The sequence below is a fragment of the Drosophila subpulchrella genome, unplaced genomic scaffold (assembly GCF_014743375.2).
Source record: "Drosophila subpulchrella strain 33 F10 #4 breed RU33 unplaced genomic scaffold, RU_Dsub_v1.1 Primary Assembly Seq22, whole genome shotgun sequence".
In the NCBI taxonomy this organism is placed as follows: Eukaryota; Metazoa; Arthropoda; class Insecta; order Diptera; family Drosophilidae; genus Drosophila; species Drosophila subpulchrella.
Genome location: NW_023665540.1, coordinates 438,005 through 461,463, shown reverse-complemented (window position 1 = coordinate 461,463; position 23,459 = coordinate 438,005). Strand labels below are relative to the sequence as shown.

Genomic DNA, 23,459 nt, shown 5'->3' with positions numbered 1-23,459 from the left:
GGACTTGGGCTTTCGGAGCAGTACTCTTGTTCGTCTTATCGTCGCTGGTTGCGACTTTCGACTTTTTAAGAGTGTCGGGCTCTTGTTTGATGTTGTTGTTGTTTTAATTTATTTTCTCCATAATAAAATCCCACGAGCTGCGGAGAAGTGACAGGTCCACCCGGGCAGAGATCCGCTATACCCAGGTAAGGCTGACTTAGAACAGGCGGTCGCCACTTGCCTGAGCTCACCGTTTGAGGCTGAGATATTTGTTGACTCGAGCTCCCAGATTGACTCTCGGCACGGTACGAGTGACACCTTAGTCCAGCCAGGGTTGAAATGAGTGTTGTGTGGGTAGGGAAGAGGTAGATTTTACGTGTGGGAAAAGGGTGAGTGTGAGTTTTTTGTCGGAGGCGGCAGCACAAGCGCGACGTCGGTACTGCTACGTCGCAGATACCCGCTGACTGTCCGGGGCTACTTCATTACGCTTAATGTTGGGGGCCTAGCGGTAGCCAGGCCGTGTTTAGCTTCCACGCTTATTCGTAGCTACCCTGGAGAACCAGGGCGCTCGCTATCCGCAACCTGCGACCCGTTAGGTAGCCTTCAGCTCATCCATCCCACTAGCTCTTTGGCCGAAAAGCGAATCTTACTAAAATGGCTTTTTAGTGTTCATCTATTCCAGGACGAAATTCCGAATCCTCAGTTTGGTTTCAGAAGTCTGGCACTGCGGCTTACTCTTTAAGCTTAAACTCATTCTTCCCCCGACATACTTTGATCTCCTCCGCTCATTTCTTATTGGCAGAACCTTCCAGGTGGATGTTCAAGGATCTTAACCTGCTTCAAGGCCTATACTTGCTGGAGTCTCTCAAGGATGTGTGCTGGGTCCTATCTTATATACCATATTCACCTCGGACCTTCCTTCGCCCAGAAATAGCGTCGAGGTGGAATATCGCTGTTAATCCTGCAAAATCGCAGCATGCCACCTATTCGCTGAACACTTATCGCCTCACCCTGGACAGGACTCCAATAAAGCACTCTGACACGAATAAGTACCTTGGGCTTACTCTAGACAGGCGGCGGTGTACCTTTGCTTTCACAAAAAAAATGAGATGGCTCCTTCGCCAGAGCAGTGGACTGTCGATCGCGGCAAAAACTCGGCTCTTCAAAGCTATTTTAATGCCTAGCCTACACTGTGGTGTACACTTCTAGGGCACTGTCTGTAACACATATATACAAATTGAGTCCTGGCAAGCCAAAATTTTAAGACATGATAAACGTCCCATACTATACACTTCTAAGGCACGTCTATAACACATCTATAAAAATAATTGAGTCCTGATAAGCCAAAATTTTAAGACATGATAAACCCCCCATACTTTACAAAAAACACTAACATTTTTCGAGATCTTAAAATTATTCCTATTTGTACATCTATCACTAAGACTGCCACTTGATACAAATCAAGACTCGTCTCTCACACAAACAGACTATTTCCCACACGTTGCACACCTATGAACAGAAGAAGACTAAAAAGATTGCACCCATCAGACAATTGGACAATTGGACGGCACGCAAGTAGTACTCTTATCCCAGACTTATCTGTATAGTCCGCCAATCTGTCAAATTTTTGTGATGTGTCTTTTTAACTACACTGTTAATTTTACCATGGGTAAAAGTGAATTGAGTTTTACAAAACTCACACAAATAAAACGTATTGTTTGTTTATCGAAAAAAACTACAGTATATAAATAAGCACAGAATAGGATGTGGCCAACACTAAGTTAAGTTTTTAGTTAGCATTTTTTTAAAATTGGTTAAACAACGCCAAATTTCAATTTTTGATTTAACATCTATATCGCCAGCTATAGTAATCCGATTGACTTCGTTTTATTTGAATTTATTTCTCTAAAACCTCTTCTTTCAAATAACATTTTTTAAAGATAATTATTTTTTAATTTTCAAAAACTGAAAAACAAATTTAGATTAAAAAAATGTACATGTTCAACCATTTTTATACCCGTTACTCGTACAGTATTGTAAAGTAGTCTAGGGTAGTGTACAAAAATGTTTAAGATTTTTTTTAAATTTTAAAGATTTTGTATAAGTGTAAATGCCATTTTGTTTCGATTATCAATCAATTATGTAGCTTTGCCGAAAATTGTTCAAATCCACCCATAGTCGGGTTATATGAAAAAAAGGGAATCGACGCTAGGTGGCGCTGTTGCGGTGTGTGCAATGTTGGGATTTCATATCTCCCTAAGCTAATTAACGGGTGTCTGATAATCAATTTTAGCGTTCTCTAGTATATTTTTAAAACCCTATATAACCCCTTAAATATCACTGAAGCTAGCAAACATCATTAAAATGGTGTAACTAACATTGACTTTTACTTATAACTATAAGATCTTAAAGCTTAAAGCTTAGAGCTTAAGGCTCGCAGAAGTTTTACTCCTTTTCATAAGTGAAAAAAAAAATTGGAAACAAATTAAGTATAAAACAGAACGGCCAACAATTCAATATTTTTAGTGCACAAATTTAAACATCCATCAACGACACACAACCAGAGCTCGCAAGTAACAGTAGATTGTTATTAAAAATTACAGTTATATATTCACAGTTTGCGTAAAAAGTCTCTTGAACAAATCGGTCTGTGCTCAACCAAAAACCAATTTTGTGTTTATTTTTTGCTGTGCTTATTCACTGACCGTTTTTTAGCCAGCGAAGAAAATAAAAGTCTTGCCTATGTATGCGTGTATATCCCTCTGTTTGGGTTAACACACAAAAAATATTAAATGTAATAGAGTTTAGACCTAAAAAAAATGTGTTTCAGTTTAGCAGCAGTATTTTGACAAAGGAATATTGAAGACCACTAAAATACAAAAGACTCAGAAAAAATTAAAATACCTTTAACAACGAGTCTTTCGTTTATTGCTCTTCTGCTGACTCAATGAGCATAGCATGAACAGCGCAACTGAGAACAGTCAACAGAAAACCAAAACAAAGAGAAACGAAGGGTTCTGCTCAGAGCGAGAGCATATCTGCATGGTTTTTCGATTGCTTTATTGAGTAGACCGCAAAACGAAAAACGGTTGACAGTTATTTACGAGCCATGCACACAACTATTGAGAGTGTTATGTATATATCAATTATATATAATTAATAATAATAATTACTTAAATGAAAAACAATCCATGATATAAACTATTTAAAATTATATTATTTATTGTTTTTATTATCCTAGCACTACAAAACACGTCTTATAAGTAAATGCACCAGTCACTTATTTAAAAATATATTATTAAAACAAGGAAGAACGCTATAGTCGAGTACCTCGAGTATCAGATACCCATTACTCAGCTAAAGGGACAGATTTAAGCGATGTGGGCGTTAGAGTGGGCGTGGCAAAGTTTTTTGGATCAATCGATAGGTATTGACGAGACCAATACATTTCAGTTACAATTTTTTATCTAGTATGAAAATTGTGGGCGCCACAGGCTTGGGCGGTTTGTGGGCGTTAGAGCGGGCGTGGCATATTCGCGTAACAAACTTGCGCTGCGCTCAAGCCTACGGAATCTAAATCTGAAATCCTCTTTCTCTATCTTTGATATTTTCCGAGATATCCGCGTTCATATTTACGATTTTTTGAAGTTTGTGGCCGTTAAAGTGGGCGTGGCAAACTGTTTTTTGGGTCAATCGATAGGTATTGATAAGAACAATACATTTCAGTTAAAAGTTTAATTCTAGCATCAAAACTGTAGGAGCCACAGTTTTGGGCGGTTTGTGGGCGTTAGAGTGCTGACATAAACTTGCGCTGCGTAAGAAGCTCAGGAATCTGCACGCCAAATCTTAATAGCCTAACTCTTATAGTTTCCGAGATCTCAGCGTTATCCGGACGGACAGACAGACGGAAAGACGGACATGGCTACATCGACTCGGCTAGTGATCCTGATCAAGAATATATATGCTTTATGGGGTCGGAAACGCTTCCTTCTGCCTGTTAGATACTTTGCGACGAATCTAGTATACCCTTTTACTCTACGAGTAACGGGTATAAAAATGTACCTGGTTTGTCCAATCAAGACGATTTTTTTATTACGGCTTTATCTATGGCCCACATGCTTTAAATACTTTTAAAGATTTTTTTAAAGTTTTTAGCAATATTGCATCGCACTTTAATGCAACAGTTCTAAGAGAGTGTAAGAACTGAGGACACGAGGGATAAGGCTGCAAGTGCATTGATAGTAGAGGTAAAGATATACGAATATTCGATGCGTAACGGTTAGATACGGTTTTTATGCTTTGAGGTTCCGGGTGTTATCGGGGTAGTTGGCACCTCCTCGCCAGCATCTGGGATCTGCGTTGCCCTCTTTTTTGAGCAGTTCAGGTTTTTTACGGGCCGCATCGCCTTCTGCAGCGCCTTTTCGGAGGCTCCGAGGCCTCCACGTGATCGATTGTACCTAGTTTTCCAAAAAAGTTTGTTTTTAAAATAGAACGAGACATGAATAAAAACGAGTGACCGAAGTAATCGTTGTTTGTAAGTTTTACTTTGAGTTAAGGAAATGTTATTTTTGACATTTAAAGTAAAAATCTCAAAGTCTTTCAAAAATTAAACATTGAAATAATAGTTTCTTTCGGCCCAATAAAAACTTACTTAGTGAGGCGCCGGCGAAATTTGGGTAGACCTTCAGCTTTTTTGGTTCAGGAACAAGTTCCTCGGATAATATGCTTAAAATGGAACGATTTTTGCTTCCTGTTTTAATGGACTTACCATCAGCTTTGCCTACAAATATAAGAAAAATGTTAACAAACAAAGAAGGAATTCTGCATTCTTTCGAACACATGATTTTTTTATTTTTTAAAATCTATAAAGAAAAATATACCACACGTTATAAATGTACCTTTGTGTTATTTATTAAATTTTTTTTATTTTGCAGTTGCGGGAAAGCAAACATTTTTCCAGCGACTGAAAATTGAGGCTTTTATTTAAATAGCCATGTTTGTTTACGTACACAAAAGTACAAATTGTGGTTTATATTATTAATATTCATTTTTAACCAATTTTAACAACAAACTTAAGTGTTAAAAAAACATCTTATGTTTGGTCCCTAGTAAGTTTGCACTTAAAAAGATTTTTAAATTCTTTCACAGATAAATTCATTTTGCACCATTCATATATGCACCATTTGTTGTTTTTAACGTCAAAAATTAATAGTTTTCACAGCTATTTTTTCCGCCACGTGTTTTTTTTTTGGGAATCTTGTATTTCCCTTATTTTTAATATACATAAACTTGTTTTACTCTCACTGTTTAAAAAAATATTGGTCAGCGACAGACTTACCTGGGATTCGTATAGGTATCACTTTAAAACCACTGGTTTATTTAATTTAATTTATTTTATTTAATTGCGGGTAATTCTAACTCCTTCAAATAAGTAAACGCAAATGGAAAAGGCGAAAAAAGGCGCGTGCCTTCCAGAAAAACAACAAGCAACAACAACAGTTCCGCTAATACGTTCTTGTTCTGTTTTTTTGGGATGTCCCGTTTGGTTTATGCACCTTGCATATCAAACGTATATATAGCAGTGGTCGGCAGCGGCCTATCTAGTGAGCATAGGATAGTGTTCTGCCCATCCTCTGCTCGCTCACGTATAACGTAGATGTTCGTATGACTTCGGCATGAGTCTTCGGGTCTTTTTTTTCTCAGCTTCGGCGTGTTTTTTTGCTTCTGCGGCAGAGAATTTCAGTGCAAAACAGAGAAACGTCAGGCGTCAGAGCGCTGCGCGCCAACTTCGTGTTTTTTACACTTACACTAATGCAAGGCAAACTGTGATGGTATGTGTGTGCCGACCACTGATATATAGACATATCCGACTATGCAAATCGTTATAAAAATATATTTTTAAAACTTCACATATTTATATATAATGTTAATATTAATAATCATATACATATTTTTAAGAAATACAAATATTTTAAAACCCAAACCTTTTATTTTAATTGGTTGTTTTAACATTTACGAAAAAACGTCGCACTATTTAAAAGGCAAGGGTGCAACAAATTCTAGCTATTTTAATTGCTGGGCCTCCTTGCCTTCACCCGCATTTTTCCAGCTGAGACATGGCGAGAGAGGGAGAGCCCAAAAGTACTTTTTGAGCGTTCTCTTTGCGGACCCCGACTGAGAGCGCGTCTCTTTGCCGCCGTTGCGCTCAGCTCTGCCGGCGTCGCTGGCTGCTCTGCCGACGATTGCAACGCAGTGAAGGACACCTTACCGTCCCCATGAAGTATATATATTCTTGATCAGCATCACTAGACGAGTCGATCTAGCCATGTCCGTCTGTCCGTCCGTTTCTACGCAAACTAGTCTTTCAGTTTTATGGCTATCGGGCTGAAACTTTCCCAAAAGTCGTCTTTCTTTTGCAGGTAGTATATAAGTCGGAACGAACCGGATCGGACAACTATATCTTATAGCTCCCATAGGAATAATCAGAAAAAAAATCTTTTAAATTATATATTTGGTGTTTTATAACATATAATCTCCTTAGCTTGGAAATCACATATTTTAATTAGTTTTGAATTTCGAATTTAATTTTATCAAAATCGGAAAACTATCGTATAGCTGTCATAGGAACGATCCTAAAATCGGTGGGAAAATAATATGAAACAAATTATAGCTTCGGTGTTTTTAAACATATAACCTCCCACGCTTGGAAATAACATTTTTTAATTAGTTCTGAATTTCGAATTAAATTTTATCAAAATTGGACGACTATATCATATAGCTGCCATAGGAACGATCGTAAGATCGGTGGGATAATAATATGAAACAAATTAAAGCTTCGGTGTTTTTTAACATATAACCTCCTTCGCTTGGAAATAACATTTTTTAATTAGTTTTGAATTTTGAATTAGATTTTATCAAAATCGACAGACTATATCATATAGCTGCCATAGGAAGGATCGTAAAATCGGTGAAAAAATAATATGAAACAAATTATAGCTTCGGTGTTCTTTAACAAAAAACCTTCTACGCTTGGAAATGACATTTGTTAATTAGTTCTGACTTTCGAATTTAGTTTTATCAAAATCGGACGACTATATCATATAGCTGCCATAGGAACGATCGTAAGATCGGTGGGATAATAATATGAAACAAATTATAGCTTCGGTGTTTTTTAACATATAACCTTCTACGCTTGGAAATAACATTTGTTAATTATTTCTGACCTTCGAATTTAATTTTATCAAAATCGGACGACTATATCATATAGCTGCCATAGGAACGATCGTAAGATCGGTAGGATAATAATATGAAACAAATTAAAGCTTCGGTGTTTTTTAACATATAACCTCCTTCGCTTGGAAATAACATTTTTTAATTAGTTTTGAATTTTGAATTAGATTTTATCAAAATCGGAAGACTATATCATATAGCTGCCATAGGAAGGATCGTAAAATCGGTGGAAAAATAATATGAAACAAATTATAGCTTCGGTGTTCTTTAACAAATAACCTTCTACGCTTGGAAATAACATTTGTTAATTAGTTCTGACTTTCGAATTTAGTTTTATCAAAATCGGACGACTATATCATATAGCTGCCATAGGAACGATCGTAAGATCGGTGGGATAAAAATATGAAACAAATTATAGCTTCGGTGTTCTTAAACATATAACCTTCTACGCTTGGAAATAACATTTGTTAATTAGTTCCGACTTTCGAATTTATTTTTATCAAAATCGGACGACTATATCATATAGCTGCCATAGGAACGATCGTAAAATTGGTGGGAAAATAATATAAATCAAATTATAGCAGACAGAATTATTGCCGACCCCATAAAGTATATATATTCTTGATCAGCATCACTAGATGTGTCGATCTAGCCATGTCCGTCTGTCCGTCCGTTTCTACGCAAACTAGTCTCTCAGTTTTAAGGCTATCGGGCTGAAACTTTCCCAAAAGTCTTATATCTTTTGCAGATAATGTATAAGTCGGAACAAGCCGGATCAGACAACTATATCTTATAGCTCCCATAGGAATAATCGGACAAAAAAGTGTTAAAAAATTATATCTTTTGTGTTTTTTAACAGATAACCTCCAACGCTTGGAAATAACATTTTTTAATTAGTTCTGAATTTCGAATTTAAATTTATCGATCGAAAAATTGGTGGGAAAATAATAGAAAACAAATTAAAGCTTCGGTGTTTTTATACCCTTGCAGAGGGTGTAATGATTTCAGTCAGAAGTTTACAACGCAGTGAAGGATACCCTTCCGAGGCAATAAAGTCTATATATTCTCGATCAGCATCACTAGACGAGTCGATCTAGCCATGTCCGTCTGGCCGTCTGTCCGTCCGTTTCTACGCAAACTAGTCTCTCAGTTTTAAGTCTATCGGGCTGAAACTTTTCCAAAAGTCTTCTTTCTTTTGCACGTAGTACATAAGTCGGAAATAGCCGGATCGGACAACTATATCTTACAGCTCCCATAGGAATAATCGGACAAAAAAATGTTAAAAAAATATATCTTTGGTGTTTTTTAACATATAACCTCCAACGCTTGGAAATAACATTTTTTAATTAGTTCTGAATTTCGAATTTAATTTTATCAAAATCGGACGACTATATCATATAGCTGTAATGTGAACGATCGAGCAGCGTGGCCTGCTTACGAAAACGATCGTGCAACAAAGAGAGACATATAATCGGAGGTTCCCTCTCTTTCTTTGTCTTATAACACCAGTTTACAAATAAAAATTGATGAAATACGCCTTCAAGGAAACCTTTGTTTTCCGGTAAGGTATATCTCCCTGATTAAGGAAGACCATTTTTTTTTAAGTGTAAAAAACGTTTTTCGCCCTTTTTTATTTTCTAACTCGAGTTTTGATAAACCGAATTCGGTCATCAAAGACTCATTTTACAGGTAATAGAATACCCTTTAACTTTCTTATACACATCATTGAGTTCCATTTATTAGTTTAGAAGCTACAATTCGTCAAAGTTGAAAAAGTTGGAAAAAATGCAAAATCCCTGGCATAAATGACTTCTTCTTTACAGATTTTTAAATGTATATACCCTAGTTCAGTATTCGGGTGCAGCGGCCGTTAAACATTATTTTAAATTTTCGGTGTTGGGGAACGTAAGAATTTGGTGCAAGTTGTAATGCATAACGTTAGTTATGCCGTGTATATGTGTATAAGAAAGTTAAAGGGCATTACCTGTAAAATGAGTCTTTGAATTCGGTTTATCAGAACTCGAGTTAGAAAATAAAAAAGGGCGAAAAAAGTTTTTTACACTTTAAAAAAAAATCGTACCATAGAAAAAATTTTAAGGGCACTTTTCTTAATCAGAGAGATGTACCTTACCGGAAAACGAAGGTTTCCTTGAAGGAGTATTTCTTCGATTTTTTTTGTAAACTGGTGTGATCGGCCTGCACTCGGCGCTCTCAGAGTCTCTCTGTTATGTTGTTTCACCTCCTATGCTTCTGTCCAGCGCGTAACCTAAAGCGCTTTCAAACCCTAGGTAGCTACACACTTCCGAACCTTGCGGCCATTCAGGGCGTAAGCATCCAAAAACTCTTATGTTTCCTAAGAAGAACAAAATACTTCGCGAAAGCAAATAACCCATGAGCTAGGGAAAAGGAGATCAATGTGGTATCACAAGGGGCCCAATGTGGCCTAAGTGTGGGGATTAGTATCTAATCTCCAACCACTCCTACCTAACCTAACCTAACCTTTGTTATGTTCGGCTAGCGACTAACATTTCAGCGGAAAAATATTCGTGCAGCAGCGACATGTGAATGCCCTAATATTTTAGGAGCATTATTGTACATCGAAAAAAATACAACTAATATTGTTTTATAAAAGTAAATTATTTGATTATAGTAAAATTAAGTAAACTGAATTTACTTATAATGTTATGTTTACGTAATATACATTAGTATTACAATATAATTTTTTAGTTTAGTTATCGAAATTTAGGCCGTTAAAATGTATTTAAATATTTATAACATTTGAATATTAACAATTTTAAAAAATTCATATTGTCCTTGTACTCAAGAAGTACAAATTATGTAGTCGGGTATTTTTCGCTTTAGAAAGGGTATAGGTGCAGTGGCACGCGGCAACAGCGAAGAGAAAACAAAAGAAATCCAATAAAGGGGTGAGAAGAAGACTTGGTGCATTCTGTTTAAATGATTGAAAGGGAAGCATCCATTTTAATTGTGTGCAGCAGAGTTACTTTAATTGTTTCTTTAAGTTAATATTATAAAGTCAGGTAAGTGCTACGTTAAGTTTGAGATGTTGTGCATTGATCTTAGTTTAAAGTACGTATATTTTGAAGGTATTCAATGGGTTCCGTTAGCCGAAAGTGGATGATGAAATGTTTTGTGCCAATAAAGATTGTACAAAATTGTAGGTCTAGAGCTGGGGTGAAACTCGGTCACGCCAGGGTCTCTTCACGGAAAATGTTTCTATTTCAAGATAGACAGGATAACGGACGAAGACTACTTTCGGGTCGTTCTAAAGGAGGGGAGAAATGAAAAGGCCAGGATCTCCAGCCCAAAGACAGAGGTCCGGAAAATCAGATCCCGACACCCGGAAATCGGATTTCCGGCCTCAGCAAGAATTCCCGAAGATGGGAAAGCAGACCACGTCACCCGGGGCGCGTTCTCTGATCTCGGTGAGGGAAAACTTCCGGAGAAGGGAGGCTGGCCTCGTCACCCGATCCGGAGGTGAGGAAATCACTTCCAGGGCGGTCGGAGGAAGGAGGAGCCCCGTCATCCGCTAGCCTTCTTCCCCTTTTCATCCCGGGAAGCACGAGGGCACTATTCCCGGACACTCGAACTTTCACTGACACATTGTTGTTTTCCACTCTGTTACACTTTATTTTCTTCTTATGTTATCCCTATCCTATCTGCCACACATGTTGTCCCACTTTTGCGATTTCGGGCCCTCGGGCAGCTCACCCACTTTTACTCCTTCCGCATCCTCTGGGTTGTGGCGGTGATGATGTCCAGTTCCAATCCTTGTTCTATCTCCGCGCTTTCTGCGAACCACGACGACCGTCTCCTTTGCCGGTTTACGAGCGACTATCCCCTTCGACAAGTCGGGAAGCTTCGGCTGCAGTCCTCTGCCGACGATCGTGTCGGCTGCTGCGCTGTCGTCATTCGGGCAGAGGACCACGTGTTTTGATCTTCGGCTTCGTTATAAGCTTCGGCTGCGTTTTGAGCTTCGGCTGCTGTCGATCGTTGCGCCCTTCGTGGCCTCTCTCTCTCCAAGCGCGTGGTATGTGCGTGTGTGTATTTCTTATGGCCCTCAGTGCCCTCAGTGGGTCCTTGTCTTTCTCTTATTTGGCTACATCAGTTATGTCCATCCTTTATCCACTAATGTCTACTTATATCTAAAAAAAATGTGGGGTTTTCCTCACAAAGTCCTGCAAAGGGTTACACAGAGCTCTAAAAGGTAAATATACAAATAAACAAATATAAAGCATTTTTAAACATATGCCCATAAATTTTTTCAGGGGCGTTGGCCAAGGATTCGGAGGACCCGGACAAAGGTTTAAGGAAGGCGATGACCATTGTAAAAAGCCAATAACGTAACATAAAACTAGGCGTACTAACAATAATTGTCCTTTAACAGAAATCCTAAATAATACTATTTAATTAAAATGAATTTAAAAGTAAATAAAAATGTATGTATTTTAAATTCTATATTTTCATAAGTGAAAACTCATTGGAAATATTCTGAATTTCACAAGTGATTTCACGTGGGACTTGTCACCGACAAGAAACAAGTAAAATCCCGTGGGACTTCGAAAAATTTTAATTTTAATTTTCACTTCTGAAAAAGCGGTCATCCCATACAATTGTCTATATGGAGTGTCACTTGTTCTTCACTTGTGCAAGAGAACATGTCCCACGGGACTCACAAGGTGATTCACAAGTGAAACTTTTTTTTGGAACTGAAGGTTAATGTCAAAATAATACACAGACCGTTATATTTAGTGTTCGGTAAACATACACGGTAGTAAATTGAAATGGAACATTATCTTAAAACTTTGTAATAGGTTTTTATTTTTCTAAAAATCGGAAAACTCTTTACATACAATGCCCCTGCGGGAACGACCTGCAAGGGTATAGAACCTTCGGCGTTAAAGAACCTTCAGTCAATTAAAGAATGTAAAAATCAAACGTTTAAGTTTATGTGATGCTGTAGGGTCCATCCCCTCATAAGAGTATAGGTTTACCAAAACAATAGGTACAGCTAAGTTTTTCACCTTCACGAGTTTGCGGTGCACTAATAAAGATCTCTTACGCATACCCTGCAGTTCAACAATTCCTTAACGTAGCCGACGTTCTCATTTAAGAGTCGTAGCAAAACCGTCAAAATTTTTTTTAACGAATCATTAGTTAAAATTTGATGAATTGATTACATGTATGTATGTACATTGTACATAAGTTTTGGGTTGCTCATGAAGGAGTGGACAAAAAAGAATTTTTCTATTAACTGAGTGAGTGAACCTATTTGTTCTTCTTTGCTCATTTTTGCTTACTTGCTCATTTTTTTCACTTGCTCTGTTTGATTCTCTTGCTTGCTCTTGTTGCTCTTGTTTTTTCAGCTGCTCAGTTTTGCTCACTGCTCCATTTTATTCACTTGCTCAGTTTTGTTCTTTATGTTCACTTGCTCAGTGTTATGTTTCTAATAAAAATACATATATAAATATTCGTGCAGTATCGAACAATATAAACCTTATTTTTTTTAAATAAGCTAATAATGTAAAAAGGAATTTAAAACTTCGATTTGCTAGACTAGACCTTTAACAAAAGGGGAGATGTGCTGACGCGAGAAGTGGAGTAGGTCAACAAAAATGACATAACTTTCTCCACGGCCCTTGACGATCCATTTGGCACACGAACGTGTGAAGGGGAGGGAATATTGCTGAAACCCAGCCCGATCGAATTGCGATTAAGTGACAGCTAAGCTTGTGGGGCAGTGTGGACTGACGAACTTTACGCACGAATATTATTTTCCAGGCACTCGAAATACTTATTCTCGTTATTTTGGAGAGGAGAGAGGCTTAACAAGATCCCACGACCCAAATACGACGTAGCTTATGCCGGCAAAAATGGTGCCTGAATATAGGACGCCTCTCCCTCGGCCCGAGTCCATTTCACGACTCGGGCACTAATATGCCCACGTAACATTAGTTTTGCTCTTGCTTTTTGTTCAGTTGTTCAATTTGGCTCAAAAATGATTTCTTTTAAATTTATGCATGAATTTTTGCATGCGATCTTACATTCAATCAGCTGTTTTTACTGTTATCTCAGAGCGCACAAGCGAGCTCATCTTTCCGTATATTTGGTTTCAAATTCTCACTATGATGTAATCTAGAAGGTAAAGTGAAATTTGGAGCCATTTTGAGGATTTGATTAATTAATAGCGATTATACTTACAATTTAAGAAGATTAAGGGATATTTTAGCATAAAACAATTCGCTTATATATAAGTTATACAAGGTGAGTTCCAAAGTAAACAGGACTTTTTGAATCTAACGCCCTCTAGTGGCGCCTTCTATATGTCAAGTGGTGCGTTAGAATCTGCTATCGTTAATCGACTTCCAGTAAAAATGTCATGAGATTTCATCTATTGGAAGTGAGGTTATTGCGTTTTAAGTGTCAGTATGTTTTTGTCATCGGTGCGAAAATGAACAAAGAGCCAACATTACATTTTGTGTTAAAATTGGTAAAACTTTTACCGAAACGTTTCAATTGATGAAACAAGTTTATGGCGATGATTGCCTATCCCGTAGCAGAGTGCACGAGTGGTTTCAACGTTTTCAAAGTGGTCGTGAGGACATAAATGACGGACGAGCCGAAACCCAAAAAATCGCGCCTGGAGAAGTTAAAAGTGAAGACAATGCTGATTTCTTTTTATGATTCCAAGGGTATTGTCCACAAAGAATTTGTTCCACCCGGCCAAAACGTTAATGCGGTATTCTACCTTGGAGTTTTGAAGCGTTTGGTGCGAAGCGAATATCGCGAAGATGGAAGTTGGCGTTTGTTGCACGATAATGCGCCGTCTCATCGATCGACGCTTGTGTCCGACTATTTGACCAAAAATCACATTTTAACCATCAACCACTCCCCGTATTCACCTGATATGGCGCGGTGCGACTCCTACCTTTTCGGAAAAATGCATTTGCCGATGAAAGGAAAGCGTTATGCAGACGTAGAGGTCATTCAAAAGGCTTGCACCGGCATACTGGCGGTCATACCGGGCAACGAGCTAAAACACTCGTTCGACATGCTTTTGGACCGTGCAAAACGCTGTACTAAAGCAGAAGGAGACTATTTTGAATAAAATAAATTGATTTTGCCGAAAAAACTATTTGTTCTGTCTTTTTTTTAAAAGTCCTGTTTACTTTGTAACTCACCTTGTATTTAAAACATTGTAACATGATTTTTCATCGATATTAGTTTCTAAGAAAAAAGGAGTCCCAACTTAGCAACGCAAATTGTATATAATATGATTAATTTTAATATCAAATTCTGTTAATATCCTTAAAAAGTATATTTTTGGTACTTTCTAGACCAGTCTTTCGTTGTTGCTTAATCCAATGCCGCATTTACATGTTAAACTATTTAAATAGAAGGATAACAACCATAAATTTATGTCTCAGGGCAAAAAAAACAACATACCAAAACGTTAGAAAAAAGTCCCAACCGGAAAAAAATTTATAACTAAATTTTAAAAAAAATGTGTTAGTCATATTTGAATCAGTCCAAATATATTTTACTGGAAAACATTCTAAAAAAATCTAAGTCGATTTATCTTACCATGTCAACAGTGTTTTTAATAAGAAGTCAAGTAATGTTGACTAAAACGGTGAAGCGAAAATTAAAAAACCTATTCAATTTAAAGGGTTTTAGCAGTGTAAGAGCAAAGATTTGTGAAAAACAAAGTAATGTAAATATATACAAGTATTAATAAGATCTTGAGCAACAGTTCATGGTACTTTGTGTTTTTTCTTTTGCGCCGTATGCAAGAGGCACCATCATATCTCCAACAGTAGGCTTAAGGGTATCGTGACGAACATCTTTATACCCTTGCAGAGGGTATATTGATTTCAGTCAGAAGTTTGCAACGCAGTGAAGGAGACGTTTCCGACCCCATAAAGTATATATATTCTTGATCAGCATGACTAGACGAGTCGATCTAGCCATGTCCGTCTGTCCGTCCGTTTTTACGCAAACTAGTCTCTCAGTTTTAAAGCTATCGGGATGAAACTTTCCCAAAAGTCTTATATCTTTTGCAGGTAGTATATAAGTCGGAACCAGCCGGATCGGACAACTATATCTTATAGCTCCCATAGGAATAATCGGACAAAAAAATGAAAAAAAATTATATCTTTGGTGTTTTTTAGCATATAAACTCCTAAGCTTGGAAATAACAATTTTTAAATAATTTTGAATTTTGAATTAAATTTTATCGAAATCGGACGACTATATCATATAGCTGCCATAGGAACGATCGGAAAATTTGTGGAAAAATAATATGAAAAAAATTATAGCTTCGGTGTTTTTCAACATATAACCTCCAACGCTTGGAAATAACATTTTTTAATTAGTTCTGAATTTCGAATGAAATTTTATCAAAATCGGACGACTATGTCATATAGCTGCCATAGGAACGATCGCAAAATTGGTAGGAAAATAATATGAAACAAATTATAGCTTCGGTGTTTTTTAACATATAACCTCCTACGCTTGGAAATAACAGTTTTTAATTAGTTCTGAGTTTCGAATTTAATTTTATCAAAATCGGACGACTATATCATATAGCTGCCATAGGAACGATCGGAAAATTGGTAGGAAAATAATATGAAACAAATTTTAGCTTCGGTGTTTTTTGACATATTATCTTTTACTATTGGGAATATCATTTTTTGTGTTTTTAAATTTAATAATTATAGCTGCAAGGGTATATAAGCTTCGGCTTGCCGAAGCTAACTTCCTTTCTTGTTTTTCAAGAATTTCAATTAATTTTGTTGTATTTGTGAAAAGAAGCATGCAATACTATATATTTCATATATTTAGTAATAATTTGTATAAATATTAATAAGTAACATTTTGAAATAAAAAATTGAACCAATTTTTATACCGTTGCAGAGGGTATTATGATTTCAGTCAGAAGTTTGCAGGAAGGAGACGTTTCCGACCCCATAAAGTATATATATTCTTGATCAGCATCACTAGACGAGTCCGTTTCTACGTAAACTAGTCTATCAGTTTTAAAGCTATCGGGCTGAAACTTTTCCAAAAGTCTTATTTCTTTTGCAGGTAGTATATAAGTTGGAACCAGCCGGATCGGACAACAATATCTTATAGCTCCCATAGGAATAATCGGAAAAAAATTTCAAAGAATTATATCTTTTGTGTTTTTTAACATATAACCTCCTACGCTTGGAAATAACATTTTTTAATTAGTTTTGAGTTTCGAATTAAATTTTATCAAAATCGGACGACTATATCATATAGCTGCCATAGGAACGATCGAAAAATTGGTGGAAAAATAATATGAAACAAATCATAGCTTCGGTGTTTTTTGACATATTATCTTATACTATTGGGAATAACATTTTTTGTATTTTTAAGAATTTAGAATTAAATTTAATACAAATCGGATGACTTTAACATATAGCTGTCAAAGAAACGTCAAAGAATTAATGATTAATTAGTTTTCAAAAAATTGTGCTTTGTTGATTTTGATCGTATTTTCTTTTACTCTGGGATACAGAATATTTTAACTTTTCATCATTACGAATTTAATTTTACACAAATATCACTGAAGCTAACAACAATCCTTAAAAACTTAACATGGTGCTACTAACATTGATTATTTCTTATAACTGCAAGGGTATACAAACTTCCTTTCTTGTTTTGGTATACTTTGACATTTACTCGTTTTTATTTTATTTTTCACAGCCAATTAAGTTTGTATATAAAAACAAGGAAGAACGCTATAGTCGAGTTCCTCGACTATCAGATACCTGTTACTCAGTTAAAGGGACCATAGGAAATGGAGATATGCAAGCAGCAAAGTTAAAAGATTGAGAGATTGAAATGCGCCACCTACCCGTAATCTCAATATATGGTTATGTGTGCGGTAGACAGATTTAAGCATTATGGGCGTTAGAGTGGGCGTGTGGGTGCCAATGTTTAGGCGGCTTGTGGGCGTTAGAATGGGCGTGGCAAAGTTTTTTTTTGGATCAATCGATAGGTATTGACGAGACCAATACATTTCAGTTAAGTTATCTAGCATCAAAACTGTAGGAGCAACAGTTTTTGACGGTTTGTGGGCGTTAGAGTGGGCGTGGAACCCTGCTGAAAAAAACTTGCGCTGCATAGGAATCTCAAGAATCTGCATTCCTAATCCCAGAATTGTAGCTCTTATAGTTTCCGAGATCTCAGCGTTCATACGGACAGACGGACATGGCTAGATCGACTCGGCTAGTGATCCTGATCAAGAATATATATACTTTATGGGGTCGGAAACGCTTCCATCTGCCTGTTACATACTTTCCGACAAATCTAGTATACCCTTTTACTCTACGAGTAACGGGTATAAAAATATATTCTTTGTTCGTTTTTGAGAATTAGATATTGAACAACTTAATTTGTTCAAGTTGTAGCCAGAACTGACGCAGACATTTTTTTAAGCGTAAAGTTAAATTTATATTCCATTGTATTTTTTTAACCTTTATTAGATCGTCACCTCACCCTATAACTTTTAAAGTGCAAGAAAAATTGGTTTACGGTAAAAGCTGTAGGATTTCACTCCGCTTGAATTTTACCATCGAACTTTTACAGGAATACGCTCAATGTCAGCCACTTTTTGTTTTTATACCCTTGCAGAGGGTATATTGATTTCAGTCAGAAGTTTGCAACGCAGTGAAGGAGACATTTCCGACCCCATAAAGTATATATATATATATATATTATATATATTCGAGTCGATCTAGCCATGTCCGTCTGTCCGTCCGTTTCTACGCAAACTAGTCTCTCAGTTTTAAAGCTATCGGGCTGAAACTTTCCCAAAAGTCTTATATCTTTTGCAGGTGGTATATAAGTCGGAACCAGCCGGATCGGATAACTATATCTTATAGCTCCCATAGGAATAAACGGAAAAAAAAAATTATATCTTTGGTGTTTTTTGGCATATAACCTCCTAAGCTTGAAAATAACATTTTTTAATTAGTTTGGAATTTCGAATTAAATTGTATCGAAATCGGACGACTATATCATATAGCTGCCATAGGAACAATCGGAAAATTGGTGGAAAAATAATATGAAACAAATTATAGCTTCGGTGTTTTTCAACATATAACCTCCAACGCTTGGAAATAACATTTGTTAATTAGTTCTGAATTTCGAATTTAATTTTATCAAAATCGGACGACTTTATCATATAGCTGCCAAAGGAACGATCGGAAAATTGGTAGGAAAATAATATGAAACAAATTATAGCTTCGGTGTTTTTTGACATATTATCTTATACTATTGGGAATATCATTTTTTGTGTTTTTAAATTTAATAATTATAGCTGCAAGGGTATATAAGCAAGGGTATATAACTTCCTTTCTTCATGTTTTTATTGAAAAAAAATATAAAATATGAACTAAAAGAAATTAATAAGATTCATTGAGGTAATTATACATATGGAATTAATGAGGTTTACAATGATTTTAAAGATTCTGCACCCTTTTTTGAACAAAATCGGCGCTTTGTGTTAATTCTACCAAAAATTAACTGCAAAATTCCAAGAAGGCTTAAAAACGCCCATGTGTATTAATTGTTATACCCGTTACTCGTAGAGTTAAATGGTATACTAGATTCGTCAGAAAGCATGTAAAAGGTAGAATAAAGCATTTCCGACCCCATAAAGTATATATATTTCTGATCAGGATCTCTAGCTCAGTCGATCTAGCCATGCCCGTCTGTCCGTATGAACGCTGTGATCTCGGAAACTATAAGAGCTTGAATGTTTGGACTTGCCATGCAGCTTGTTGGGCTTCCTGAGTGGCGCAAGTTTGTTTCGTCAGGGCGCCGAAACTATCAAAGGTAGAGAATTGGTATTTCAGATTTAAATTCCGTAGACTTGTTTGCACCGCAAGTTTGAGAATATGTCAAGCCCACAAACGCGACCACAACTTTCATGCTATACCTATCGATTGACCCAAAAATTTTGCTACGCTTACTCTAACGACCACAAACCGCCCAAACCTGTGGCGCCCACAATTTTCAAGGTAGAAAAAAATATTTAACTGAAATATATTAGTCTCGTCAGTACCTATCGATTGACCCAAAAAAAGTTTACCACGCCCACTCTAACGCCCATAACGCTTAAATCTGTCTGCCGCCCACATAACCGCCTATTGAGATCGCGGGTAGGTGGCGCACTACAATCTCGCTTTGCTGCTTGCATATCTCCATCTTCCTTTGGTCCCTTTAGCTGAGTAACTGGTATCAGGTAGTCGAGGGACTCGACTATAGCGTTCTTCCTGGTTATACCCGTTACTCGTAGAGTAAAAGGGTATACTAGATTTCGGAAAGTATGTAACAGACCCCATAAAGTATATATATTCTTGCTCGTCGGAAAGTATGTAACAGACCCCATAAAGTATATATATTCTTGCTCAGGATCACTAGCCGAGTCGATCTAGCCATGTCCGTCTGTCCGTCTGTCCGTCTGTCCGTATGAACGCTGAGATCTCTGAAACTATAAAAGCAACAATACTGGAATTAGGCATGAAGATTGCTGAGATTCCTGCGCAGCGCAAGTTTGTTTTAAGCAGAGTGCCACGCCCAATCTAACGCCCAAAACCTGTGGCTCCTACAGTTTTGATGCTAGAACAAAAATTTTAACTGAAATGTATTGTTCTCATCAATACCTATCGATTGACTCAAAAAAAGTTTACCACGCCCACCTTAACGCCCACAAACTTAAAAAAATCGTTAGTATGAACGCGGATATCTCGGAAACTATCAAAGATAGAGAATTGGGATTTCAGATTTAAATTCCGTAGCCTTGTACGCAGCGCAAGTTTATTACGCGAATATGCCACGCCCACTCTAACGCCCGCAAACCGCCCAAGCCTGTGGCGCCCACAATTTTCATGCTAGATAAAAAATTTTAACTGAAATGTATTGGTCTCGTCAATACCTATTGACCTATTGATCCAAAAAAAAATTTGCCATGCAAAAAATATTTCCCTCGGTTACTTTTTAGTAAATGCTTTTTTTTGAGTCAGCTTGCTAGTATTTAGCGAGACCTACAGTCTCTACAACAAAGCTAGCAGTTTTCTATAATTTCTAAGTCCGTTTACAAACACATTGCGAAAGTTTCGCTTTGCTGTCGTACTTTGGTTCACTGGGCGTGCATACAGCTGCAGCTTTATGCTCTGGAGCCAGCACAACAAAATCGTGAGCTACAAAATTGTATGGCTTTACGCACCTTATATTTCCAATGTCTTTGGTGCCACGCCCACTCTAGCGACCACAAACAGCGCAAAACGGTGTTTCTTTACTTAAATTTTTCTTAATAAAATAATAATAATATTAAATCCAAGGCAGTAAGGTTAAGCTGGCAGGCTGGCAGTGCCACTCCTTTGCTTTATTTTGAATTAGAAACATTGAGAAAAAATTTTATGAAGGCAATATATATTTATTGATGTTTTCAAATTCCTGTAACCTAAGAAACCATTTTATACTACCATATAGGTTTACTTGAGTTGGCTCATAGGGAATACCAAGCTGTTGACTATGAAAGTGCAGAGAAACATTGCATGCAATTATGGCGCCAGGACAGTACAAACACTGGAGTTTTATTATTGCTGTCATCCATTCATTTTCAATGCAGAAGACTTGATAAGTCAGCACAATTCTCTACATTGGCAATAAAACAAAACCCTGTGCTCGCAGAAGCATATAGGTAAGTTTTTGAATCTTATTAATTTATTAAGTTATTTACTTTATATCTATTGGTTGTCATGTTTAAAACTGAGTAGAATTAAAGTTAGATGCTGTCGACAAGCCACTATAATCAAAGCGTCATCCAATCCACCAGATCCCATTGAGAAATATGCAGTTGTAAGCTTTTAAATTTAAAATAATTTTTTGAACGGTAAATTATAGAGCGTTTTCTATAATTATTGCTTTTTAAAATCAGAGTATGGGGGTGCAGGAAATTTTAGGTATAAACTGATTGAACAATTTAAAACTCAAGACCAAGACGACTTCTATCTTTCAAAAATGATATGCTACTGCTTTTATTTCCGAACGCTTGTTAAGCCGAGCAGAGCGGAGAGGTATTAAAGGGCTTACAGCTGTACATATGTAGGCATTAGGGTTATACAGTATTTTGCTAATAATCTGATCCAACATCAAGGCCCCGTTAAAAGGGTCCACTTTCAAGACATAGGAAGTACAGCGAACTTGTAAACAGGGCGGCAACAGGTTCCCTCAGACTCTGTTGTCGCGCCCATACACTAGGGATTCCATCCTACCCATTCTCCAGTGCTGAGGGGGTACATTATCTTCGTGAATAAGCACCATGGTACCGACAGCGACCTGCTGTCAGAGCTGAGAGATCGTTCGGATCTGATGACATCGGTGTGAGGGGGCGTCAATTGAGGATGGCTTCTATCTCAACCAGGACTGTTGAAAGCTCCTCGTACTTAAACTGAGTGCTTACAAATGTCCTGTTGAGTAGGCCTTTTGCGCTCTTCACTGCCGCTTCCCATAGCCCACCAAAATGCGGACCCCTGGGTGGGATGAAGTGGAAGCTTATGAAGTCAGCCGCACAAAATTGTTGAATTGCGGTTTGAGTCTTCTTATTAAACAGGAACTTCCTTTGGTCGTGCAGGTGATTGGAGGCGCCAACGAAATTGGTCGCGTTGTCGCAGTAAATATCTGTGGGGAGACCGCGACGTCCAGAGAATCTCTTTAGAGCCTCCAGAAGTGCTTCTGTGCTCAAATCTGTGACCACCTCAATATGCACGGCCTTGACGACGAGACATACGAACACGGCGAGATAGCTCTTTGATGGAGGCTTTCCGCGTGTTCGGAGATATGTGTGTATAGGTCCGCAGAAATCAACATCGCATTTGCTGAAGGGCTTACTGATTGACAATCTTGCCTTGGTTAATTGACCAATTACTTGCTGCAGTAGAGTCGATATCGAATGCAGTGGGTATAGGTTCGAACAATACGGCGCGCTAAGTCCCTTGCATTGATGATCCAGAATTTCAGACGTAGTAGCGACACCAACGCCTTTGGTCCGGCATGGAAGTTTCGAGTGTGAAGGTGGCAGCCATATTTAACTGCCATTGATGATTTGCTCTCAGGAATATCGGAATAGTCGAGTTGTCTTCCGACCTTTAAGAGCTCGAATCCAGTAGCGGTGTCTACGGAAAGAGAAAGAAACTATAGAGGACCCTTAAGTACTTGGTTTTTCCTGAGGAATCGAAGTTCTTCCGGAAACGAGTGGTTTTGAAGATTCCAGGCTATGCAGTTTGCTGCGTACTCTAATTCTTCCGGACTTAGGGTTGGACCCTTGAACTTAGATGATTTCCGAACGACGTGTATGAATCGAAATATCCATGCGATAATGCGTAGACAAACGGTGTATGAGCTGTGCTTTTCGAGTGACGCCAGCAGATAGTTGTTTGTAGTTGTGGTTGAAAATATGTGTTTCCGTTTCTCGCAGTTAAAGATATCCAAATCGATGGCTTTGATATGTCTTCATACCTTCAGATCGGTGACAGTGCAACCACGAGAGACAATATCGGCTGGGTTGCTTTGGGTGGGTACGAATCTCCATTTGGCGGCAGATGTTAAACTCTGGATTTCTGACACGCGATTTCCTATGGTCCTTTAGCTCGCACTTACACACAACGCATCGCAAAATCCATGCAGTTGAATGTTTCTATTGGCAATTTGCAGGCAACACCGAGGTACTTGAAGAGTTGGCATCATGTTCAAGGATTCTAAGTAGTCGGTCCATGCATCATGTAGGGATTGCGGAACCTATTCTTTCCAATTAAGGTTGAGTATCCACTGTTCCTAAAGAATCATTTTCGCCACGATGATTATCGGTGACAAAAGGCCAAGGGGGTCAAAGAGTGATGATGCGATGAATAAGATGGATCTCTTTGTAGCTGGCAAGGTTGGTTGTTTTGAAGCAAAGGTGAACAGAAACGCATCATCGAGTTGATTCCAAATGACACCAAGTGAGCTTGTAACATTGTCCTCACAGATGTTGAGTCTCTTCGTGGGCTTGCAATCAGTGAGCTCAGGGTGGTTTGAGCGCCACTTGGTCAACGGAAAGTTCCCCCTTTGAAGAACTTCGATGACTTCTTGTTTGATGAGTTGCATAGTGTCGATTTGTATGTCGTCTGCTCCGCAAAGCAGGTCGTCCACGT

At 37.7% G+C, this 23,459-nt stretch overlaps 1 protein-coding gene across 9 annotated transcripts in view; it reads left to right on the top strand.

The window, feature by feature from the left end:
* LOC119559353 (UDP-N-acetylglucosamine--peptide N-acetylglucosaminyltransferase 110 kDa subunit) overlaps positions 1-23,459 on the top strand; it is a 286,535-nt gene that overhangs the window by 37,644 nt on the left and 225,432 nt on the right. For all 9 annotated transcript variants that reach the window (XR_005220745.1, XR_005220746.1, XM_037872397.1 and 6 more), the window contains one exon: positions 20,758-20,968. Coding sequence is in view for 7 of the 9 variants with exons in the window: in XM_037872397.1 (XP_037728325.1) it covers positions 20,758-20,968 (211 nt within the window). In the remaining 2 variants the exon portion in view is untranslated. The remainder of the gene's footprint in view (positions 1-20,757; positions 20,969-23,459) is intronic.